Source organism: Notolabrus celidotus, unplaced genomic scaffold, assembly GCF_009762535.1.
Source record: "Notolabrus celidotus isolate fNotCel1 unplaced genomic scaffold, fNotCel1.pri scaffold_204_arrow_ctg1, whole genome shotgun sequence".
NCBI classification, from domain to species: Eukaryota; Metazoa; Chordata; class Actinopteri; order Labriformes; family Labridae; genus Notolabrus; species Notolabrus celidotus.
Window position 1 is genome coordinate 65,753 of NW_023260059.1, and position 22,737 is coordinate 88,489.

Consider the following 22,737-nt stretch of genomic DNA (forward strand, 5'->3'; position numbering starts at 1 on the left):
TTTCTGACTTTTGTTACTTCTTCTTCTTCTTCTTGTTATTATTATTATTATTATTATTATTATTATTATTATTATTATTATTATTATTTTTAATGTTACTATTATAATTATTGCTATTTTTATATTTCAATTTTTATTATAACTCTTTTATTATTATTATTATTATTATTATTATATTATTATTATTATTATTATTTTCATTATTGTCATTGTATTATTATTATTGTTATTATTATTTTTATTATTATTTTTTTTATTATAATTTTTATTATTACAATTAATATAATTATTGCTATTTTTGTCATTATTATAATTATTTCTTTTTTTATATTTCAATTTTTACTATAACTCTTTTTTATTATTATTGTCATTTTATTATTATTATTTGTATTATTATTTTTATTATTACAATTTATATAATTATTGCTATTTTTGTCATTATTATAATTATTAATTTTTTTATATTTCAATTTTTATTATAACTCTTTTTTATTATTATTGTCATTTTATTATTATTATTTGTATTATAATTTTTATTATTACAATTAATGTAATTATTGCTATTTTTTTCATTATTTTAATTATTTCTTTTTTTATACTTCAATTTTTATTATAACTCTATTATTATTATTATTATTGTCATTTTATTATTATTATATGTATTATTATTTTTATTATTACAATTAATATAATTATTGCTATTTTTTTCATTATTTTAATTATTTCTTTTTTTATATTTCAATTTTTATTATAACTCTTTTTTATTATTATTATTATTGTCATTTTATTATTATTATTTCAATTGTTATTATAACTCTTCTTCTTATTACAATTATTATTATTTTATATATATTTATTTTTTAATTATTATTATCTATCCACTCTTTGCACCGTTTGGATCATGTTGTGCATTTTAATTTTTTATTTTTGGTTTCATCAAAGTCAGAGAAAAGTCTGATTTGTTCATTTTTTTTATTCCTGGACTTCATTCTGTTTGTTGTTTTGGTGTTTTAATGAGTTATGTAACCTTGTGTCTAAGGTTGTAAATATTCCAGGATTATAAAGTAATTATAGAAAATCCTAAAAAACTGACATCTAATCAAAACCACCCTTTAGTAACCGCCGGGCTCGCTGCTGCAGAGTTGAAAAGGTGAACCCAGTCTTGAGTTTTGGGTTACAGCTCAAATTCCTAATGATTTTTTGGTTAATGGGTTTTCCATGCTGAATGTTTCCTCCTCCTCCTCCTCCTCCTCCTCCTCTTCCCGACATCAGAGCCTCCAAGTCCTCCACGTTTCCTCCAAGAACATTTCACACTTCTCTCTTTCTCCCCGCGGAGAGGTGCGCTCGATTTGTTTACCCTGAAAAAGTTGACTTTGTCTTTACGAGCCGACCGAACCGCTCTGAAGCGTCTGAGGCCGGTTTAATGTTCCTCTCTGTGCGGTAATGAGGCTGACGGAGAGAGAGAGGGAGAGAGGGAGAGGGAGAGAGCTGTCGCCAGGCGCCTGCAGAGCCGTGTCTGTGTGTGTGTGTGTGTGTGTGTGTGTGTGTGTGTTTTATACGTATGCATGTGTGTCCAGGCTTCATTAGTGTATACTGTGTTTCTATACGTTGGTGCATGCAGCTTTTCTTTCATGTGTTATTGAGTCCAGAGGGGAACTCGGACACATAAACAGTTCATGGTGGAGCCTGTCAGTCTGTGTTTGTGTCCTACCTTCACTCATACCTGTGGGCTTCCTTTATTGGTTCTCCTTTTAAAGGTGACATATCATGCAAAATTGACTTTTTAATGGTTCTTTACCTGAAATATGTGTCCCTGTCTACAAACCCCCCGAGAATGAAAAAAATCCATTCTGCCCCTGTTCTGATTTCTCCACCTTTCTGTAAATGTGTGTGAAACCAGCCGTTTCAGACTTCCGTGTTTTTGTTACGTAACAACAATATCCGGTCTGTAACAGGAAGTCAGAGCTCGGAGCTTGTTCAGCCCATAGACTGTATAAAATACAACTCAACCCCTCCTCCGTTTTTCATTACCTGCACACATGTGTGCTAACAAGGAGCTTAGGAGGGAGGCATGCTAGTTGTAGGCTGTCTTAATAAACACAAAGGTCAGTTTTACTCCCCACGTCTGCAGATTTGAAGATCTAGTGGATGATTTTTATTTGTCATGGATAAGTGCTAGCGCTAATTAGCATAGCCACATAGCTATATGTTCATAGCTGTAGCTGTAGCTGTAGCTGTAGCTGTGTACCAAGACACACGACTACATACTGACAAATAAAACAACAAGAAACACTAAATCTGTGACCAATCCTTCAGAAAAGGTCCCGCTGCCTTTCTGGCAGAGGTTGGTTTTACTCCCCACGTCTGCAGATTTGAAGATCTTGTGGATGATTTTTATTTATCATGGATAAGTGCTAGCGCTAGTTAGCATAGCCACATAGCTACATGTTCGTAGCTGTGTACCAAGACACACGTCTACATACTGATAAATAAAACAACAAGAAACACTAAATCTGTGACCAATGGTTCAGAAAGGTCCTGCTACAGGCGCCTCTCCGTCAGGATCAGATTCTGGATCAGATTCAGAGGGTTGAAGTAGCGCGATCTCTGAGCAGCCGTGTATATTCAGCCAACATGTAAACATTAGATCAACGTGCTGGAGAGCCGAGGCACATCCACTTCCTGAGGGGGCGTGGTCAGAGAGAAAACAGAGTGTTCTGATGAGGACTGAAGAAGAGGACTTTTCAGGCAGACCAAAATCTGATTTCAAAGTGTTTTTTTGAGCATAAACTTTAAAGACATGTTTTGGGGACCTCTTAGACCAATATATATTGATGAAAAAAAGCGTGATATGTCACCTTTAAAGTTATATGTTTCAGTCAGACTCACTAGGAGTGAATAAGCCGCCTCCACTTCCTCCGTGGTGAATCCTTCTCTGTTTGTGAGACTTGAGCACAAACTATTTTCCCTACAAACATCCAAACCATCGTGAGCAGCAAATGGAAAAGCTGATTAAAGTGGTGAAAAAGCCAAACACACAAGTGTCCGTTCAAATGTTACCGCTATGAAGCACATTAATAAAAGCGGACATGAGCCAACTATAACAGCTCCTCGCCGTGTTTAGTGAGCGCTTGTTCCAGTATTGACGGCGAATTAATCCTCCGCCTGCTGTTCCCGCAAATTATAGATCCCCGTCTTCTGTCGGCGCGGTGACACCCTGACAGAGACACGAGGACGACACGCAGCCTGGAAAATAATGTGCTGCTTTTAATTTCATGTTGCTGCTCCGATTGTCCTGTAATTCCAACAGGCTCATTGTGTGCGGATGATTTTTCCCTTTAATAAGATAGTGAAAAGATGGATTTGTGTGTCTCTCCCTGCAGATAACACACACACACATTCACACAGTGTTAAGAGTGACTCTCCCTCTCCACCTGCTGCTCAGTGATTAGATGAATGCACGCTTATTATTAGAGATGCTTCTCTTTATCTGCCTCCGACCTGGCCGACGTGTCCTCCTCTTGAAGAGCTCAGCAGAGCCGCACAAAGGAGCATTCATTTAAACCGATGACAACATGCTGCAGAGAGGAAGATAAGGAGACAGGAGTGGGACGGAGAGAAAAGAGAGGGCAGGGAAAATAAGAGGAGAAAGAATGGAAGGAGATTAAGAGAGGAGGAGAGGACGAAGATACGGACACGGAAAACATTTAGAACAAAGTTTCAGGAAGTATCCCACATGTGCTTAAGTATCTGATGTATGTTCGCAGGTTTATAAAACAGTGACCTTTGACCCTATAACCAACGTGTTGTTGACGAATAAAGCTCCCTAAAAGTGAAGCCAAAACATTCAGAGCTCCCCCTGCTGGCTGGCTGCAGTATAGGTCATAAACCCTGCCTCCTCCATCAATCAATCTTTATTTGTATAGCGCCAAAACGCTTTTACAAACATAGGAGGTCTAGACCGCTCTATGTCAAATTATGAACAGAGACCCAACTTCAAGACAGGGTAAGACTCAGTCTGACCCCACCTTAATCCATCATGAGCATTGCACATTGCAGTATTTAGCTAGTTACAGTGGTGAGGAAAAACTTCTTTTAACAGGCAGAAACCTCCAGCAGGACCAGACTCATGTTAGACAGCCATCATGCCTCGACTGAGTTGGGTCTGGAAAGACAGATAGAGGGGAGTAAGAGAGAGAAGTGATAGTGATGAGACGAGTCGTAGAAGCTGTTGCCGCTGGAGTCCAGTACGTCCGTATCAGCTGGAGTCCAGATCGTCCGCAGCAGGAGGACGTCTACGGCAGCTCAGAGGAATCTACGAGACAAGGGAGCTCAGGGACTCCAGAAAGGTCTATGGTTAGTCACTTTAATGGGACAGGAAGAGTTAAAGTAAGTGATGAGGGGGTTGGGGGGAAGGGGGTGAGCTAGGATCCCAGTGTGTTAGGGCGCCAGTTCCCCCGGTAGTCTAGGCCTATAGCAGCATAACCAAAGCTGGTCCAAGCCTGATCCAGCTCTAACTATAAGCTTTATCAAAAAGGAAAGTTTGAAGCCTACTCTTAAAAGTAGAGAGGGTGTCTGCCTCCCGGACCCTGACTGGTAGATGATTCCAAAGGAGAGGGGCCTGATAACTGAAGGTTCTACCTCCCATACTACTTTTAGAGATTTTAGGTACAACTAGCAAGCCTGCATGTTGGGAGCGTAGAGTTCTAGAGGGAGATGGGACATCAGCTTTCGTTAGAATAAGTTATTTGATATTAAAGGGATATTTCAGTGTTTTTGAAATGAGGTTGTATGAGTTTTATGTTGCTATTAATTGTACTAGCCAGAACGGATGCCGCTCAGCTCGGCCCCTTTGATGGCAAAATGCAAGGAACAACAGCGCGCAAGCTAGGCTACAGTTTTCAGCAGATTCTGCCTTGTCATTTTGCCAATTTTGAAAGACTCTGACCCGAGCACTCATCTGGGCTTAGGTGTACGCTCTTCTGGGATATTTTTCAGTACTTCACTCCACTGCGCCACCAAAACGCCTGTTTGTTTTTGCACTATTTGGACGCAACACAGATGTGCTCTTCCGCCTGCAGCGCACAGAGATGATTACATGGGTCGGAGTCTTTCAAAATTAGCTAAATCATGTGGCAGATCTGGCCCCATCTGCAGAAACTGTAGCCTAGCTTGCGTGCCGTTTCCCTCTGCAGTTTCTCATTAAAGGGGTCGAGCTGAGCGGCATCCGTTGTGGCTGGTACAAATACCAGTGACATAAAACTTGTACAACACCACTTCAAAAAAACGGACCTATCACTTTAAAAAGAGAGGATGTGACGTCATGATTGACAGCTCTGTTGTCCAATGAGGCTTTTGCAGCACTGTGTGCACCGGATTATCAGAGTAGAGGAGGAACAGTGAGAGGAAACAAACATGGTTTCTGTCACAGTGTCCATGTTTCTGACTAGTTTTGTTTGAATTAGTTATTTGATTTTATAAAAATAGGTATAAAGCAGGAAAAAGAGGAGGGACGGATGAAATGTCTTTTTTAGATCCAACTTTCCTTCAGTATTTTGACTTTTTTCTCAGAGTTCTGACATCAGGCAGAGTTCTATTCCATTATCAACGCCATGATTGACAGCTCTGTCGACCAATGAGGCTCCTGCAGCGCTGTGTGCATCGGTTGATCAGAGTAGAGGAGGAACAGTGAGAGGAAACACAACAAACGCTAACACAAGAGTCATTGAACTTTCCATAACCGTGAGTGTCTGCTTCTAACCCACACAAGAATCTGTGACGCTGTGGACTGGATCCACCTGAGGAAGTGACAACACTAACAGGAAGTTAAGTGTGTGTCATGGTTAGAAGAACGGGCAGGTGTCAATACTGATCTCTAAAGCGCCAAATCAAAAAGGCAGTGTCCTTCATGGAGGGGTCAGGCCCTGGGTCGTACAACAGAAGGAGGTGGAAACACGTCGTCCATTTTTAAAAAACATCAATCAGGTGCAGGAAATAATGGACCTGACGCCAGCTCATTGAAATGATGGTTGCACAGCTTTGAGAGCTTTACTAAAACATGTATTTATATTCTAAATATGTCAATGATCTAACCCCAGAGCCTCTTTAGACATCTACCCAAACAGTGCTAGACGAAACTGGCATTTTGCCACAGTGTCAACAGGCAGAGGTGAAGAGTGCTCGACTCCTTACACTAACTGATTTTATTTGGTGTGTGTGATCACCTTGCTTTTGAGAATCATTTATTGTGATTATGTGGTTTTGACCAATCAGTATGAAGTCTTTCACACAGCTGGGTAGCTTAAGGAATCCATAAAAGTTGCAGTTTCCTTAAGCGTGTCCAACCAGGTGACATTTAATGACGTTAGGGAGTCCCAGCCTTAAATATTCCCACTAACACTCCCCGAGTTACATCACCTGTCTTACAGCACGGCGTGATTCATGCCAGACATGAGAGGGAAAAAAAAGGTGAGGGCGTCAGAGGGTCAAGAAAAGAGAAGTCTGCAAGGAGAGTGAGTGGTGTTTGGAGCCGGGAAGGGAGGAGGAGGCAGGGAGGACATAAAGGAAAGGAGGAGAGGAAAAAAGAGGTGGATTATGACGGGGCAAAAATCCTCGCCGTTCTCACCTCTTTTCATCCTCCTGCCGTCCACCATTACCAAATTCCTGCTTTTTCACTCGGGTGATCACTGCGATGATTTGCTGACATTCTCTCCAGCACATTCCTCCTGTTACAGCCAGTGTGTGTGTCCCTGTGTGTGTGTCCCTGTGTGTTTGTCCCTGTGTGTGTGTGTGTGAACAAAGTCTCTGCTTTCACTGCCCTGCCTGTTCTCCCACTCTCTCTAAAGGCCTGTGAATATTCAGTATGTGTGGGCCGGAGCCGGGCGCAGGATTACATTTCACATGGCCAAAGCACTTGAGGAGCGCTCGTTTTTTTGGCCGCTGTAGGCGCACAGTTGGTCAGACAGACTGTCCCTGAAATAAAACATCAGGAATTCGATCCCAGCAGGACGCCAATCCCAGTCCCGCCGCAGCCCACAAAGTGTTATTGATTGGGAGTCTGCGTGCTTTTAAAGAACTCAAAGTGTGAGAAAGTTTCCTGAGTGCAAAACGTTCACCCAGGAAAACATTTACATTTACACCTCTGGTGCAATGCATGCTGGGATCAAATTCCAGCCCTCTGCAACCTGCAAAGGGTTTTTAATATAGATGCTAGATGGATGGATGGAGTCTGCAGTATAAAGCTAACCGACTCACCTCACTTTCGTGTGACTTTGAGTTGAATTAACCGCCAATTTAATGGATTAATACGTGTGTTTTAATCTTCCCTCCCCTCCCTGAAGGTGTCTCCCCGCCCACCGACACACCCCTCGCCACCAGCTGTGACTCCCCTGGACTGGGCTGCCCAGGTAGGAAGATCTGACACACCTGCATGTCTAACACTAATCTTCTCCGGCTAAACTTTTACAGATATATATATTTTTTTAAATGTAACAGAGCTATTTATGAACATTTTTCTATCCTCACCATCACAGAAATGGTTGAAAACGGCCATATCAGCATGCATGTTTGAATTTAGCGTCTTCTTTAGCTAGCGTCAATAGCAAACAGTGTTCTTTAAGCTGTTAGTTAGTGTCTGATATTTACATGAACAAATTTTCAAAAGGCTCCAACACCACAAACACTCTATCTCCTGTCCTTCTGCATGACCCAGAGGTGAAGTTCAGGGACTGAATTAGCTAGCAGACAGCTAACACTCCCGCCTGTCACTCAAAGAGGCCACGCCCCTAATTCCTTATGTATAAATTCAGCCCTGTACAGTTGTCATAAACAGATAAATGACCTATAAAGACTAAAACTGCGTTTGTATCAGGCTGTAAACATGTTTAATTCTGCTGTTGTGTTTTTAACATGGGGCTCTATGGAGGCTGACTCACTTTAAGAGGCAGCCCCTAGTGGATGCTGGAGGAACTGCAGTTTTTGGAACTTCACCTTTAGCTAATTTTTTAAAGATTTTTCAGATATCATGTTTCCTCTCCTCCAACAGAGGAAACTCACTATGAGAACCATCCTCTAAAGAGGAACAGGGAATGATCTTCATTTTTAATGACCGCCTCTGATTCAATGACTGCTCACTTCAAGCAGAGATGATGTAGTAACCGGGCAAAAGCCCTCACTGCTTTGAACAAAATGAGTCTTGTTTGATGTCAGAGCCACCCTATTAAACTTTCACTGTTCAAACAAATCTCCAACCAATGAACCGACCGACCGACCAACCAAGATGTCTGGACATCTTTTGATCTGTGAATCAATACCAACTGGGAATCGTGGATTGGCGGTAACTCTAACTTCTGACATTAACTCTTCATCCATCTGCAACCAGTTCTGCAGACTCTCAAATATGTCTTGATCATGTTATTTTCTACTTAAACCTCTGCTGTAGTCCTGTACGATATCGATGCAACGTGTACATACAGGGTTTGAGAACTGAGCTCATTTCACTGTGATGCCTTCTAACATGACAGACATAACAAGACAAACTAAAACTATACAACATTAACCTTCAGATTTAAGCTGCTATCGTAACCAACATGAGCTCACATACTGCTGTCAATAGAGAGATGACCCTTGGAAGTGTCATCTCAGGCATGCCCTTATTTGGGCAAAACTCATAATGTATTCTCTTCAAAAAGGGCGGGTTAAAAAAAAAGCAGTGGGTGCCGATCAATAGATTAGCTATTAAGACAAAACTCGTTTTTTGTACCAGGCTGTAAACATGTTTATTTCTGCTGTAAAGATCGGCTTCTTTGAATGGGTGTGTATGTGGTTTCCAATACTTCCAAAGCCAGCCTCTAGTGGACGCACCACAGCATACGGATATGAGAAACATTCATACCACGTGTATTATTTTTTAAAGTTTGACTGCTCCCCCATTCAAATGAATGGGGAAGATGGATTTTTTTTACCTATATTGCAACCAGCCACCAGGGGGCAGTCACACTGCTGAAAGCCTCACCACCAGCCACCGGAACCTCTCCCTTGGTGCCGATAGAGAGATTAGCTTAGTAGAGCCAAGCTGTTTTTTGTACCAGGCTGTAAACATGTTTATTTCTGCTGTAAAGATTGGTTTCTTTGAATGGGTGTGTATGTGGTTTCCGGTACTTCCAAAGCCAGCCTCTAGTGGACGCTCGAGGAATTGCAGTTTATAGCACTTCTGGATTGGCTTCAATTCTCGGACTACGGATGATCTGAAGAGACTACTAGTTGTTTAAACAGCAGTTTGAAGTCTGACTAAGCAACCACTCAACATCTCTCAGGAAACAGTCGAAATTAAGCATGATTTATCGAACACGACTTAACCATAGACTGTAAATAAAATGGACAGCGTTGCTCCGCCTCTTCCCGTTGTACGGTTCTGAAGCCAAAAAATCCCTCTCCTGGGCGCCGCCATTGTGCAGCCAGAGCCTGTGAAGCCACTGTAATAAGCTCCGCCCTACAGCGTGACGTCACAAGACGCTGTGTGTCCTTTATTGTTAACCCGGAAGTAAAACCCCGTTTTTTAAACTCTAATAACTAACGAAAAAGAAACTTTTCTGGAAAAAGAGGCCTTGAACACAAAACACTCAAATACTAACTACATATCACCACAGCATACGGATGTGAGAAACATTCGTACGACGTGTATTTATTTTTTAAAGTTTGACTGCTCCCCCATTCAAATGAACGGGAGAGACAGATTTTTTGACCTATAATGCAGCCAGCCACCAGGGGGCAGACACACTGCTGAAAGCCTCCCCACCAGCCACCGGAACCTCTCCCTTGGACTTAACTCAGGATCACAAAATCTGCAGGTAACAATGTCAACCAGTTTGCAGAGTGTGGCTAACACAAGCAGAGCTAGCACCAACACCCCTCAGTCCTCCTTGCAGGTTGACATCCTCATGCCTGTGCTGGTTCCTCATCACTCCGGTGGAGTTGTTATATGTCAGTTTAACCAGACACAGCCTACATACAACTTTATCTTCATTTACCAGATCAACATACTGACAAACCAAGCCGTGCTACGAGACAACATCTGTTATCTTGTTTACATCCAGGTAGTAGAGCTTTTAGAGCATTATGGCAGTTGTCCTTAACTCGGTGGCTATGACCCAGCTTATACACAACATATGACAGGTGTATGACTGGTGCAGACTAGTGAGAGTGACTCTTTAGTCGACTAAATGCTCACATTATAGTTTGTACCTTGGATACCCTAACCCAGGGATTCAAAAACTTTTCAGCCCATGACCCCCAAAATATAGGTGCCATAGACTCGCGACCCCCACTGTCCCTCAAAGTGGTTTAATGTGGCTTCATTTAGCTGGTCTGCAAAAAATGATCCCACTTATATGAGCAATGTGGCTTTTAACTTAGTCTTTAACCTGCTGCTACCATAGACTGTAAATAAAAATGGACAGCGTTGCTCCGCCTCTTCCCGTTGTACGGTTCTGAAGCCAAAAAATCACGCTCCTGGGTGCCGCCATTGTGCAGCCAGAGCCTGTGAAGCCACTGTAATAAGCTCTACCCTACAGCGTGACGTCACAAGACGCTGTGTGTCCTTTATTGTTTCACTCCACGGCGGCTGTGAATCAAAGGAAACAGGAAGTAAAACCCCGTTTTTTAAACTCTAATAACTAACGAAAAATAAACTTTTCAGGAAAAAGAGTCCTTGGACACAAAACAGTCAAATACTAACTACATATCACCACAGCACACGGATGTGAGAAACATTCGTACGACGTGTATTTATTTTTTAAAGTTTGACTGCTTCCCCATTCAAATGAACGGGGGAGACGGATTTTTTTACCTATACTGCAGCCAGCCACCAGGGGGCAGTCACACTGCTGAAAGCCTCACCACCAGACACCGGAACCTCTCCCTTGGCTGCTACTGATGCTTTTGATCATTAACTGTTCACTCACCCTAAATTTAGGAGTCCTCTGGCGACAAAGAAAGGCAGAAAACTCATTACATTTTCTATTTTCAAGGTTTTATTTCAAGTTTAGCTACTATTTTTGTCAACATTTTTTACTATAATGGGTAAAATTTTCTATTTTTAGATTACTTCTATCAACCGACCCACACTTTGGGAACCCCTGCCCTAACCTAACCTCAAACTCCCAACCTCGGATGCTTCGGCTCCATTTTATCCTCCACTCAGCTTCTCAGGATGGTGCTTTTAGCTGCCAGTCTCTGCTCCATGTGCCTTGTTAGGAAATCCCAACGCCCCCTCAAGTTTCCAAAACCCATAGAGCCTCTTAAAATCCCTCAAAATATACCTTGCTGTAGAGGAACTCTCACACCTGAAGCAGACTCGAGTTTGGGCCTCCCCAAAGCCACGAACCAGTTCCAGCTTTGAGCTTTTTCCAAAGACTGTCAGCAGACTTGTGTCAGTCTGACAGAATAAGGAGATAGGGATATGAGTGAGGATGTGCAGGAAGGAGAAAGAGACAAAGTGTTGTTAGTTAAAAAGAAGAAGTGTTAGGTTACCATTGATAACAAGAGAAGATAGACACTCTGAAGATGACACCTTTTGCCAAGGTGTCTTAATAAGTGAGGATTAGTTTTCACATTTAGAATACATCACAGATGAATCGATAACCAAGTGTGGAGTAAAGTGTTACAGACGTCAAGAAGACGCTTTCTGTTAATGTGCATTTCCATCCCCCGCTGTCATGTGAACATTAGGAGATGGAAACTAATTCTTCCAATTATTCCAACACCACATGAATGCAGGGCTGCCCTCCAAGTGGTGTTATTAAACCACTGCAGAGGAGTGCACAAACATTTCCAAACGCTTTCTCTCTGATTTCGTACGAATGTTCCTTAAAAATGGCTTTCATGGAGAAGAATGAGAACGGAGCTCTTTGGTGTGGAGGATTTCTTGTTAAAACAAAAGGTCTGAGACTTTGTGTTCGGCCCTTCAGATTTATGATGTGGGCTCTTTGAGGAAATGGAGTTGGCTCCAGAAGAAAACAGGAGAGACGTCAAAGAAGGACAAGAATCTCCATCACTTTGTCGAAAAAAGAGGAAATGATTGAAAAGAAAACAGATGTTGAATTCTCGTGTTCTCACTTGACCCCTCGTTTCAGCTCCAGAGTCTGTAATTGAGGGGAAAAGTGCAGAGGTTGTCGTTTAATGAGCTCGTACTGTGTTGCTTATTCTCACCAGCTAATGTGGAAAAGAATCACCTCTTGTTTGGCCTGTTGATGATGCTTTCCTTGGATGACCTTTCTTGGAGGAGCCCCAGTGCGTCTGAGAGGAAACCTCCTGAGTGTCATAAAGCATGCACAGTCACAACCTAACCAAGATCTGACTCTATCCAATCAGCGTTCCTCCAGGAGGTCATGTGATCTTGGAATAACTTGGTTGTAACAGTAGCTGCACACCAGCTGACGACGTGACCTAACCCCACTCCCTAAATGTCAGTTCTCACACACTCCTGTGCTACGGAGGCCACAGAGGGACAGTTTTCTAAGGGTCAGTTTTTCTCTGAGCGGAACAGACTCGAGCCAATTAAGCTTCCAGTTTGTGCTCCAGAATGTAAACCACTACGGCAGCCCGGGAAGGTCAGCAGGCCATGAGAGAGCACTCAAAGGGTCATGCGTTAAACACCAGATCCGTCACGTCCAGAGTGAAAGGTCATCCAGGAAGTTGCATCTGCAGCTAACAGGAAGTCAGTGTCCTGCTCTTTTTAATTGCCTGGCCAGCTCTGTAGCTTCTGGGTCATTGGGACAAATGGATCCCTGGAGGGTATAGGTGAGCATCAGTAAACAACATCGTCATCAAGGTGGAACATTTCAGGTGTAAGTGGATAAAATTAAACAAGAACAACAGTGACAAGAGAGAGATGGTTCTTATGAAATCTGAAGGACTGCTGTTTTTGGCCTTCACTGGAACAGGATATTTAATTGGTGTTTGTAGTCATCAGGACCCGTCTGCACGTCCAGCTATTAGCGTTGAAAACGGGCCGTTTGTACTAAAGGGTAAAAAAAAAATCGATTAGCGGTATGCATGAGCCAGGTTGACGCCCTAACAAAATTTTAAATTTAAAGGCGGTAGACCCCACCATTACAGGTGCCAACCATAGACTGTACAAAATATGGATGTAGTACTCATGACGTCACCCATCTGTTCCTGAGCGCTGTTTTGAAGCCACGACGGAGGCGGCCATATTGGAAATGCAGAACTCAACCAGGCAGAGTGTGACGTAAAGAGGCGGAGTTTGAGCCTCTTAGCCAATAGCTATGTGTTCCCGACTGGGAGTCACGTCAGTCATGTCCTTATTTGGGCAAAAACTCGTAATCTTAATATCTTCTGAACCGTCACGTTCTAAAAGAATCCCCCAGATTCTGCAGCCAGAGCCTGTGAAGCCACTGTAATAAGCTCCGCCCTACAGCGTAGCGTCACAAGACGCTGTGTGTCCTTTGGAGTTTCCCTCTACGGCGGCTGTGAATCAAAGGAAACAGGAAGTAAAACCCTGTTTTTTAAACTCTAATAACTAATGAAGAAGAAACTTTTCAGGAAAAAGAGGCCTTGGACACAAAACAGTCAAATACTAACTACATATCACCACAGCATACGGATGTGAGAAACATTCGTACGACGTGTATTTATTTTTTAAAGTTTGACTGCTCCCCCATTCACATGAATGGGGAAGACAGATTTTTTGACCTATACTGCAGCCAGCCACCAGGGGGCAGTCACACTGCTGAAAGCCTCACCACCAGCCACCGGAACCTCTCCTTTGATGCAGATAGAGAGATTAGCTTAGTAGAGCCAAGCTGTTTTTTGAACCAGGCTGTAAACATGTTTATTTCTGCTGCAAAGATCGTCTTTTTTGAAAGGCAGTGTATGTGGTTTCCAGTGTTTCTGCAGCCAGCCTCTAGTGGATTCTCGATGAATTGCAATTTATAACACTTCCGCATGAGCTTCATAGTTTGAGACCGGAGGTTGCCGCTTGGTGCTAACGGCAGGATTGTCGTCGGTGGGCGCCATATTGGAAATGCTGAACTCAACGTAACTTTGTCTGAGTTAGTGTGAGGTAAAGAGGTGGGCCTTTAGCCTTTTCGCTAACTGCTACAGAGCATAGACTGTAAATAAAAATGGACAGCGTTGCTCCGCCTCTTCCCGTTGTACAGTTCTGAAGCCAAAAAATCCCTCTCCTGGGCGCCGCCATTGTTCAGCCAGAGCCTGTGAAGCCACTGTAATAAGCTCCGCCCTACAGCGTGATGTCACAAGACGCTGTGTGTCCTTTGAAGTTTCGTTCCACGGCGGCTGTGAATCAAAGGAAACAGGAAGTAAAACCCCGTTTTTTAAACTCTAATAACTAACGAAGAAGAAACTTTTCAGGAAAAAAGAGGCCTTGAACACAAAACAGTCAAATACTAACTACATATCACCACAGCATACGGATGTGAGAAACATTCGTACAACGTGTATTTATTTTTTAAAGTTTGACTGCTCCCCCATTCAAATGAATGGGGGAGACGGATTTTTTGACCTATATTGCAACCAGCCACCAGGGGGCAGACGCTCTGCTGAAAGCTTCACCACCAGCCACCGGAACCTCTCCCTTGGTGCCGATAGGGAGATTAGCTTCGTAGAGCCAAGCAGTTTTTTGAACCAGGCTGTAAACATGTTTATTAATGCTGCAAAGATCGTCTTCTTTGAATGGGTGTGTATGTGGTTTCCGGTGTTTCTGCAGCCAGCCTCTAGTGGATTCTCGATGAATTGCAGTTTATAACACTTCCGCATGGGCTTCATAGTTTGAGACCGGAGGTTGCCGCTTGGTGCTAACGGCAGGATTGTCGTCAGTGGGCGCCATATTGGAAATGCTGAACTCAACGTAACTTTGTCTGAGTTAGTGTGAGGTAAAGAGGTGGGCCTTTAGCCTTTTCGCTAACTGCTACAGAGCATAGAGTGTAAATAAAAATGGACAGCGTTGCTCCGCCTCTTCCCGTTGTACAGTTCTGAAGCCAAAAAATCCCTCTCCTGGGCGCCGCCATTGTGCAGCCAGAGCCTGTGAAGCCACTGTAATAAGCTCCACCCTACAGCGTGACGTCACAAGATGCTGTGTGTCCTTTGAAGTTTCGTTCTACGGCGGCTGTGAATCAAAGGAAACAGGAAGTAAAACCCCGTTTTTTAAACTCTAATAACTAACGAAAAAGAAACTTTTCAGAAAAAAGAGGCCTTGAACACAAAACAGTCAAATACTAACTACATATCACCACAGCATACGGATGTGAGAAACATTCGTACGACGTGTTTTTATTTTTTAAAGTTTGACTGCTCCCCCATTCAAATGAATGGGGGAGACGGATTTTTTGACCTATACTGCAGCCAGCCACCAGGGGGCAGTCACACTGCTGAAAGCCTCACCACCAGGGCTGTATCCGGCACGCTTGCTACAGAGTACCCGCCTGTCAACAAGTCAGGCATGCCCTTATTTGGGCAAAACTCGTAAGTTTAATATCTTCAAAAGTAACGAGTCGCCCCCCCCTTACAATGCGTGCCAATTTTTTTGTACCAGGCTGTAAACATGTTTACTTCTGCTGTAAAGATCGTCTTCTTTGAATGGGTGTGTATGTGGTTTCCGGTGTTTCTGCAGCCAGCCTCTAGTGGACGCTTGATGAACTGCAGTTTTTAGCACTTTGCGCATGGGCGACCAGAGACCAGAGGTTGCAGCTTGGGAAACACAGAGATACAATCAATTTGTCTGATATATTCCGAATGAATGAACCTCCGCTGGTCAGGTACGTCACATCGTACGTCACCGGAGGATCTACACGCAAATTATTTTAGTGTGAGCGCCTCATGAGACTTAGCTTCCTTTGATTCAAGATTTTGTAATTCTAAGTGGTTTCCATCCCCTCGTCTTTTGCGTTCCTTCATTAATGATGAATAATGGCAACACTGCTCTACAACCGCTCATCATCTCCTGCATCTTTTCTCTCTCTCTCTCCCTTCATCCCGAACCCCTTTGTCATTACCGCCAGCTTCCTCTCCCGCCAGTCATTCATCCACTGACTCCACTAACACCATCCATGCTACTAATGCCAACACCCACGGTAAGCAACCCTCATCCTCGCTACCCTGTGACTCCTTCTCATGCATCCTTCCATCACTCTTTTCATCCTTTTGGTCTTCTTTATGATTCAATACCAAAATAATTGAATAACTAATGTTGAATCGTTGATCAAAGAGTCTTCCCACATAGGGAATAATAACCCCCTGAGAAGTTGTGCCTTGAACGACCTTTCAAGGACCCGTGAAAAAATTGCCGGGAGCTATTTCACTTTTCATGTTCCTCTGAGGAGTAAAAACCTCTATAATTAATTTGTTCGCTCTATTATTCATTATCTACTGGTGAGACGACTCAGCTAATCCTGCTCTGATGAAGTGTTCCACTCAGGAGGACTGGGACTAGATAAATATTATCTATGATTGCATTAAAGAACGACTTCTTCAAATCTTTTCATTAGTCAATTAACCTTCCTGTCGTTCTTGTCCATCTGAGGAGTCGTAACGGGGATGGATGTTCCCGGGGTTTTATGAAAATCAGCTCTTGTTCTTTGATGAGGGTTTACAGCCAGAGATTTTTAATATTAAGCTCAGTTGACAAAGCTAAAGAGTGGATTCAGAGTTCATCCGCGTTGGAACGTTCGCCCCAAGAAGAGGTTTGGGTGTAGCAGCGTTTTGTTCTCCATCTTGTTCTGCTGTATCATTTGATTTGTCATCTCCAGTTCTTCCTCCCATCACTCCATCTCCATCCATCATCCCCACCACTAGCATGCCACTAACCCCAACCCCAACGAGTGCAAGCGCATCCCCCAGCAGCACAACCAGCTCCTCCTCTGGTAAGGTTTCTCTGCTTCGCTGCTTTGTTGTTTGCCACGAGCATCTCTGGACTTCCCATGAAATCGAGACCAATTTGTGGACGTGTTCTTAATTTTTAATCAAATGTTTTAAAGGTGAAACTTCAAAAATACTAAAATGAATGGTTTACACAAAGAAAATCCAGCAAACGTTTCAGTTTGTATTAACGGGAGCCCTAAAAGGACATGAGTGAACACATTGATTTCTCTGTTCTCTTGAGATAACGAGTTCATTTCACTGGTTTTCTCAATACCCCAACTTACTTCTCTTGTATCTCAAGATAACAAGCTTTGTTTCCTCGAGATAACAGGAAATGCTGAAAATAAAATGTATTTAATTATGTTCTTTTAGGGCTTCTGTGCTAAACATAAAAGGAGCACATTTGTACAGATGGTAATCAAGTAACTTCAGGTAGTTTCTTTAATTTTGGGGTTTGGTTTCTTTTTGCCTCAGTAAGGAATAAAAAGACATTTTGCTACAAGACATTTATCTTACAGGTTGAAGATCAAAAACACAAAAAAACAAGCTTTGTTCTCTGGATGAAATTAGATAAATGATTCTCTTATCATGAGAACAATACTTTGAGATCTGGGGATAACAACAGAGAAAATAAAATGTATTTAATTATGTTCTTTTAGGGCTTCAGTAGAAATTCTCTATCACTACTGTGGCTTCTTATTGAAATAACTGGTCAAATATAGCCGCCTACAAATATTTAAGAACAGTAGTTGAAGAGGAAAGTCCGTATCATTTGTTAGTCTCAAACCTTCAACTTCATTCAGGAGCAGCAAGTTGTCTGTTGTCAGATCACCTGTTGAACCTTTATCAACTGATATCAGACTGGGCTTCACGCTGTAAAGAATGTGACCTTATGGATAACACAATAGTGAGTTAGCTAGCTAGTTAGCGGCTACAAACAAGACTTAGCTAACTATGCTAAAAGTGCTTAACAGTAAATTTAAGGGCCACTCTAAGTCAGCCTTCTGCAGAGGTCAGACTACACATTTAAAGCATGATTATGGCCCGATCTGGCAGATGTGGGGTGGCAAGAACATGTCGGCTCCAAAAACCAATCGTTTAATCCCATGCAGTGTCATAATGAACAAAAATCAAGGCCACACCTTCCTGACAGAAAGTCTAGCATTTTAGATTTTTCTTTCTGTCTTCTACCATTTATTTTTTGCCAAACAAAATGACAAAGTGAAAGAGGAATGATGAAGTTATTGCTTAAACTTCATAGAGCTCTGGCAACAACTTCTACTACCTTTATAATTTATTGTGAAGGGGCGACCACGACACACTGAGGAAGAGAAATGTAGGCGAGAAACAGCAGATGAAATCTAGCAGCCTGGTGGCTAGCTGCTGTTAGCATCACCAGGTGTCTTTGAGCTCAGCCTCTCTTCCTTCCAACTATCTTGATTGCCTAGTCTGGCTCAAGGACCAGACAAAGAAATCATGTAGTCCAACCTCGACTTGGTTTTAGCTTGAGGTTAATCTCCAAACCCATCTGCTCACATCTGACAGTACCTAAGTCTTTGAGGGCGATAGCTAACTTTTTGGGGTTCTGATATCGCCAAAAGTGGCCGATAAAGGACTTATGGTGATGACTTTCTTATCTATGCATTGTTGTTATTTCAAATCCAACAAAAAACTTGAGAAGAGAGATAGAGTTGAGATATCTGAGAGAGGATTGTTAGCTGTAGTTGGTTTCAGATGTTCCACATGGACTGTTTTCCCATCTGCCGCCAATATGAGCTGAAACATTAGCCGACAATTCTGCCACAAATTGTAAATATTAGGTCAACCAGATTAGCTTTGATTGACTGTCAAACTAAGCGTAACAAAAACAGATACTTCTACATTAAACCAAACTCAAACTTTGAATCCAAGATGCTCTTGGCAAACCCGGCTTGTGGACCAAATTTCAAACATGCTTCTCTTGATCCACGTTCCATTTTGGCTCCGGATCAAGAAAGACTTTTGAGATCAGTTGGTTCTGTAACCAAAACAGGCTTGTCCCGTTTAACAGTGTGGTTTTATGCTTTACGTTGATGACATGCTGACTTATTGTGCTGATCAGTTATGCCTGCCACTACCATCACCGTCACCACCAGTGCTGCTACCGCTGCATTCTCTGCCTCTAACATCGCTTCAGGCATCATTGCACCACATGGTAAGGTAGCTAACCGGACCTGGATGTCACCTTCTTGTTGTGTTGATGCATGTGTTTGATAACCTGACTGTTTACTCCCCCTTAGCCCAACAGACAACAAGCAGCACAGCAACTGCTTCATCTGCTACCACTAACCTCCCAGCTACTAACCCTGCAGCACATGGTAAGAGCAACATCACCAAAGTGAAGCCTTGGTTTGAACTTCAAATACAATCCTTGACATAAATGACCTATTTTACCTTGTAGTGACCTCTCTTTAATCATAAAGTGCAATCATCTCTTCTTACTCTCCTTTCTTATTCTGTCATGAACAGTTCCAGGAACAACTCCTCCTCCTCTGCTGCTGTTAGGAACTACTAACCAACCAACCACTAACATAGCTGTAGCTGCTCCTTCCTCTTCCTCTAGGGGTAAGATACTCGTTTGTAGGTTGGTGCCCAATTCAGTTATTTCCTCTTTGGTCTTCCATCTTGTTCTCTCATTTAGGGAAAAATCTTGCAGAACTTTGGAGTGGGTTTGTTCTTATTTAGGTATTGATTGAGTTTGGAGTGTATGCTGTGATCTTTTAACCATGAGACTTAAACCAAGATCATCCTCTAGTGGCTTTTTGTGTTGTCTCTCTGATTTCTTAAAACTGCCTTCAAGTTCATACGGCCAATTTCCACCAGATCTGTGTCCGGACCATCTTGTATAGGTTTCTATTCTACTCAATGTGTTAACTTCCACTGGATCTGCTATGTTGCGTTCCGGCTGCGTCTCTGATCCTGCAGGTCAGAGCCCTCTGGGTCAGAAAAGCAAGACATTTGGATTGGATTTAAAAATCTTTATCGTCCCCAAGGGGCAATTTGGTTTGCAACAGTAGTCTCAACACACATCATATACACACAAGCAATACACATAATAACAAACATAAGTTCACACATTAATTTAGATACATATCTACATAACTCCTGAGGATGACATCATGTTTTCTGCATTTGAGACCAAAGGTACCACAATCCTATGTGGAATGGCAACACTCAGACCCAACAGCTGAGGGCACAAATGATCTGAGACATCTGTTAGATCTGGCCCTCCTAGTGTAAGTGAACCTCCTCCCTGTAGGCAAGAGTCTAAACTCTGAATAAAGGGGGTGGTAAGGGTCTTCAAGGATGGCCAAGATCATTAAGATTAGTGCCTCTATCTCACTTTGTTTTGTATAGACTTCTATTTGTTGCCGGATGCCGGAGCACGACGCATCAATCTCAACAGAGCAGATGGAGCGGGACAGGAAGTCAGGTTTCACCAAAACAAAATGAAAACATCCGGTTAATTTTCAGAATAAAACACTCTGTGTTATCACCAGATCGTATTTCACTTAACTACAACAACAAACCAAAGTCATGATGAGCGGAGCCAGGACAGCTGGAGTCAACAGGTCAGAGGTTTTCAGAGGACCAGAAAGACAACATGGATGAGGAGAGGAGGAGGAGGAGGAGAATCCTTGATTCAGTGATTACAGTGGGAAAACCTCGGTCACATGACTCCAGCTGTCTGGTGGTCCTGCTGCGTACGGACACGAATCTGGTGGAAGAGTGTTGTTAGTTTAGGAATGATTAGCAGCTTGGCCTGTCTGGTGTAGTTTCCTTTCGTATGTTACATACAGTAAATCCTTTCTTTCTTATTTGTGTAGTTACTCCTCCTTTAGTTGGGTCTTTTCTCTGATTACCAAAGAAAGAAAGTTTATTTCCAATCAAGGAATTCTTGAACTGACATTTGTGGTGACTAGATGAAATTTGGGGTTGTTGATCTAAAGCAAAAGCGTCCGTCTCTTCTTATCTGCATCATTAAGTATTGCTGTTTGAACTGTAACCATAACTTTATTATCTGTAACCTGCTTTTTCACCAAAATGACGTCTGGTCTGACAACAGCAAAGAACTCTTCAACCAAAGCGTCTTCCAGTGCCGCTCCTGCTGCTGTTCTTACTCTCCAGAGGCAGGAACCCCACTCTTCCAAGTCCAGGCCTCACTCCAGGAAACTGAGGCTCCGTAGGTCCCTTCCATCAAATCCTCCAATCAAATCCCCAAGACTCCCAGATCTGGCATCACAACCCAGAGAACCCAGAGTACTAGCTCAAGATCCAGTTCGCCCCGACCCCTATAACCCCAGACCTCCAGCCTTCTTTTACAGGCCGCAAAGGCGTCGCAGCACAAAGACCTCCCTCGGGTACATCTCCACCCCTCTGATCAGGAAAGGTAGGAAGAGGCTGACCACTTCAAGGCGTCCAGATGCAACCAGTTCACCACCCAGACCGGTGGTTTACCTCACGAAACCAGCAACACAGACAACTCAACTCAAATCCACAACAGGTGCACCAGATTTAAGAAATGCAATGCACACTTTGAGGTATGCTGAACCTACAACACCACCAGACTTTTTGCACACATCGAACCCCAACAAGGACTTTCCTACAACTACTCAAGACGCCAAACTCCAAACTCTTATGTCCCGGGAATCATCTCTTTTGCAACGTAGAGATGATTCAGTAGATTCAAGGGAATCCTCCTCATCCTCATCACCATCGTCGGCACTTAGCAACAGAAAGAAGAAACCTTTCCAGCCTCTGCAGAGCACGGGAGGTGGAGTGAACCAAACAGCTGCCTCCGGTAACTCTTCAGATTCTTTGGAGGGACTAAGCGACGAGTACTCATCAGGGTACGAGCCGTTTATGTTTGAGTTAACCGAGGAGGGCGGCTCTTTCAGCTTGTATGAGTTTGATGCTGCCCTCTCCTTGGACAAAGAGAGGGCGTCAGACTCTAACGCTGCTCTCCCTCCCTTGATACCTGCTTCTGAAGGAGAGGGCGAAAAGACAGCACAGTTACATTTCCACAATAACTCAGAGCTCCCTCCGGATCATGTTGTGAAAGGCAGCAACCTCTCTATGACACACTTGGAAGATGGATTGATGTCAGAAACTTCTGCTTCCCGCAACGAGTCTCACGTTACCGTTTCTCAGACTCTGACTGGAGATCAAACCCACCACAGGACTCCGAATAATACCACCTCAAGGAGACAAAAGCAAGAGGAAAATTCCCACACACATGCTGTCCCTCCAAAAATGGAAACCTGGACCTCTCGGCCAACTCCGTCTCTGCTTTTATCCTCCCTTTCATCCCTTCTCTTTGTACAGCCAACACCTTCTTTGCCTGTAGTACAGCTAAGCTCCCCAGCTGTCTCAGCAGAAAAGATTTCCCCCAAACAGAACCTTTCTTTTACATCACCACAGAAGGAAGACGTTTCCTCACTTTCTTCCTCCTCTACCCACCAGCCTCTTATCCCCTTATTCCCTTCTCTTCCCACTCTGTCAGTAGCATCTCTCTTTTACCACTCTCATCCCATCTCTCTGCATCTATCTGCTTCATCATCTCCCTCCTATGTTGCTTTACAAATTTCATCCTCCAGACATCCCTCCCTCCATCGTCCATCCTCGTCCCTGCAGCCCGAACGAAGGCCTTCGAAAACAGTCCGTGTTACTGAGTCTGCTCACACTCAGGAGTCAGATAAAGCCAGCAGGAACTTTCAGCCTTTTGTTCTGACATCTCTGCCTCCGTCCTCAAACCTTCAAAAGGACTTTGAGGTGTCAAGGGTTGACGCATCATCCTCGTTG

The 22,737-nt window shown here is 42.9% G+C and overlaps 1 protein-coding gene across 1 annotated transcript in view; it reads left to right on the forward strand.

The window, feature by feature from the left end:
- LOC117809019 (cell wall protein DAN4-like) overlaps window positions 1-22,737 on the forward strand; it is a gene marked incomplete at both ends in the record, with an annotated part of 90,973 nt that overhangs the window by 65,658 nt on the left and 2,578 nt on the right. Inside the window, 6 exons of the mRNA XM_034678686.1 lie at window positions 7,341-7,406; window positions 16,038-16,109; window positions 16,785-16,898; window positions 18,998-19,090; window positions 19,176-19,253; window positions 21,002-21,785. Coding sequence (XP_034534577.1) covers window positions 7,341-7,406; window positions 16,038-16,109; window positions 16,785-16,898; window positions 18,998-19,090; window positions 19,176-19,253; window positions 21,002-21,785 — 1,207 coding nt within the window. The remainder of the gene's footprint in view (window positions 1-7,340; window positions 7,407-16,037; window positions 16,110-16,784; window positions 16,899-18,997; window positions 19,091-19,175; window positions 19,254-21,001; window positions 21,786-22,737) is intronic.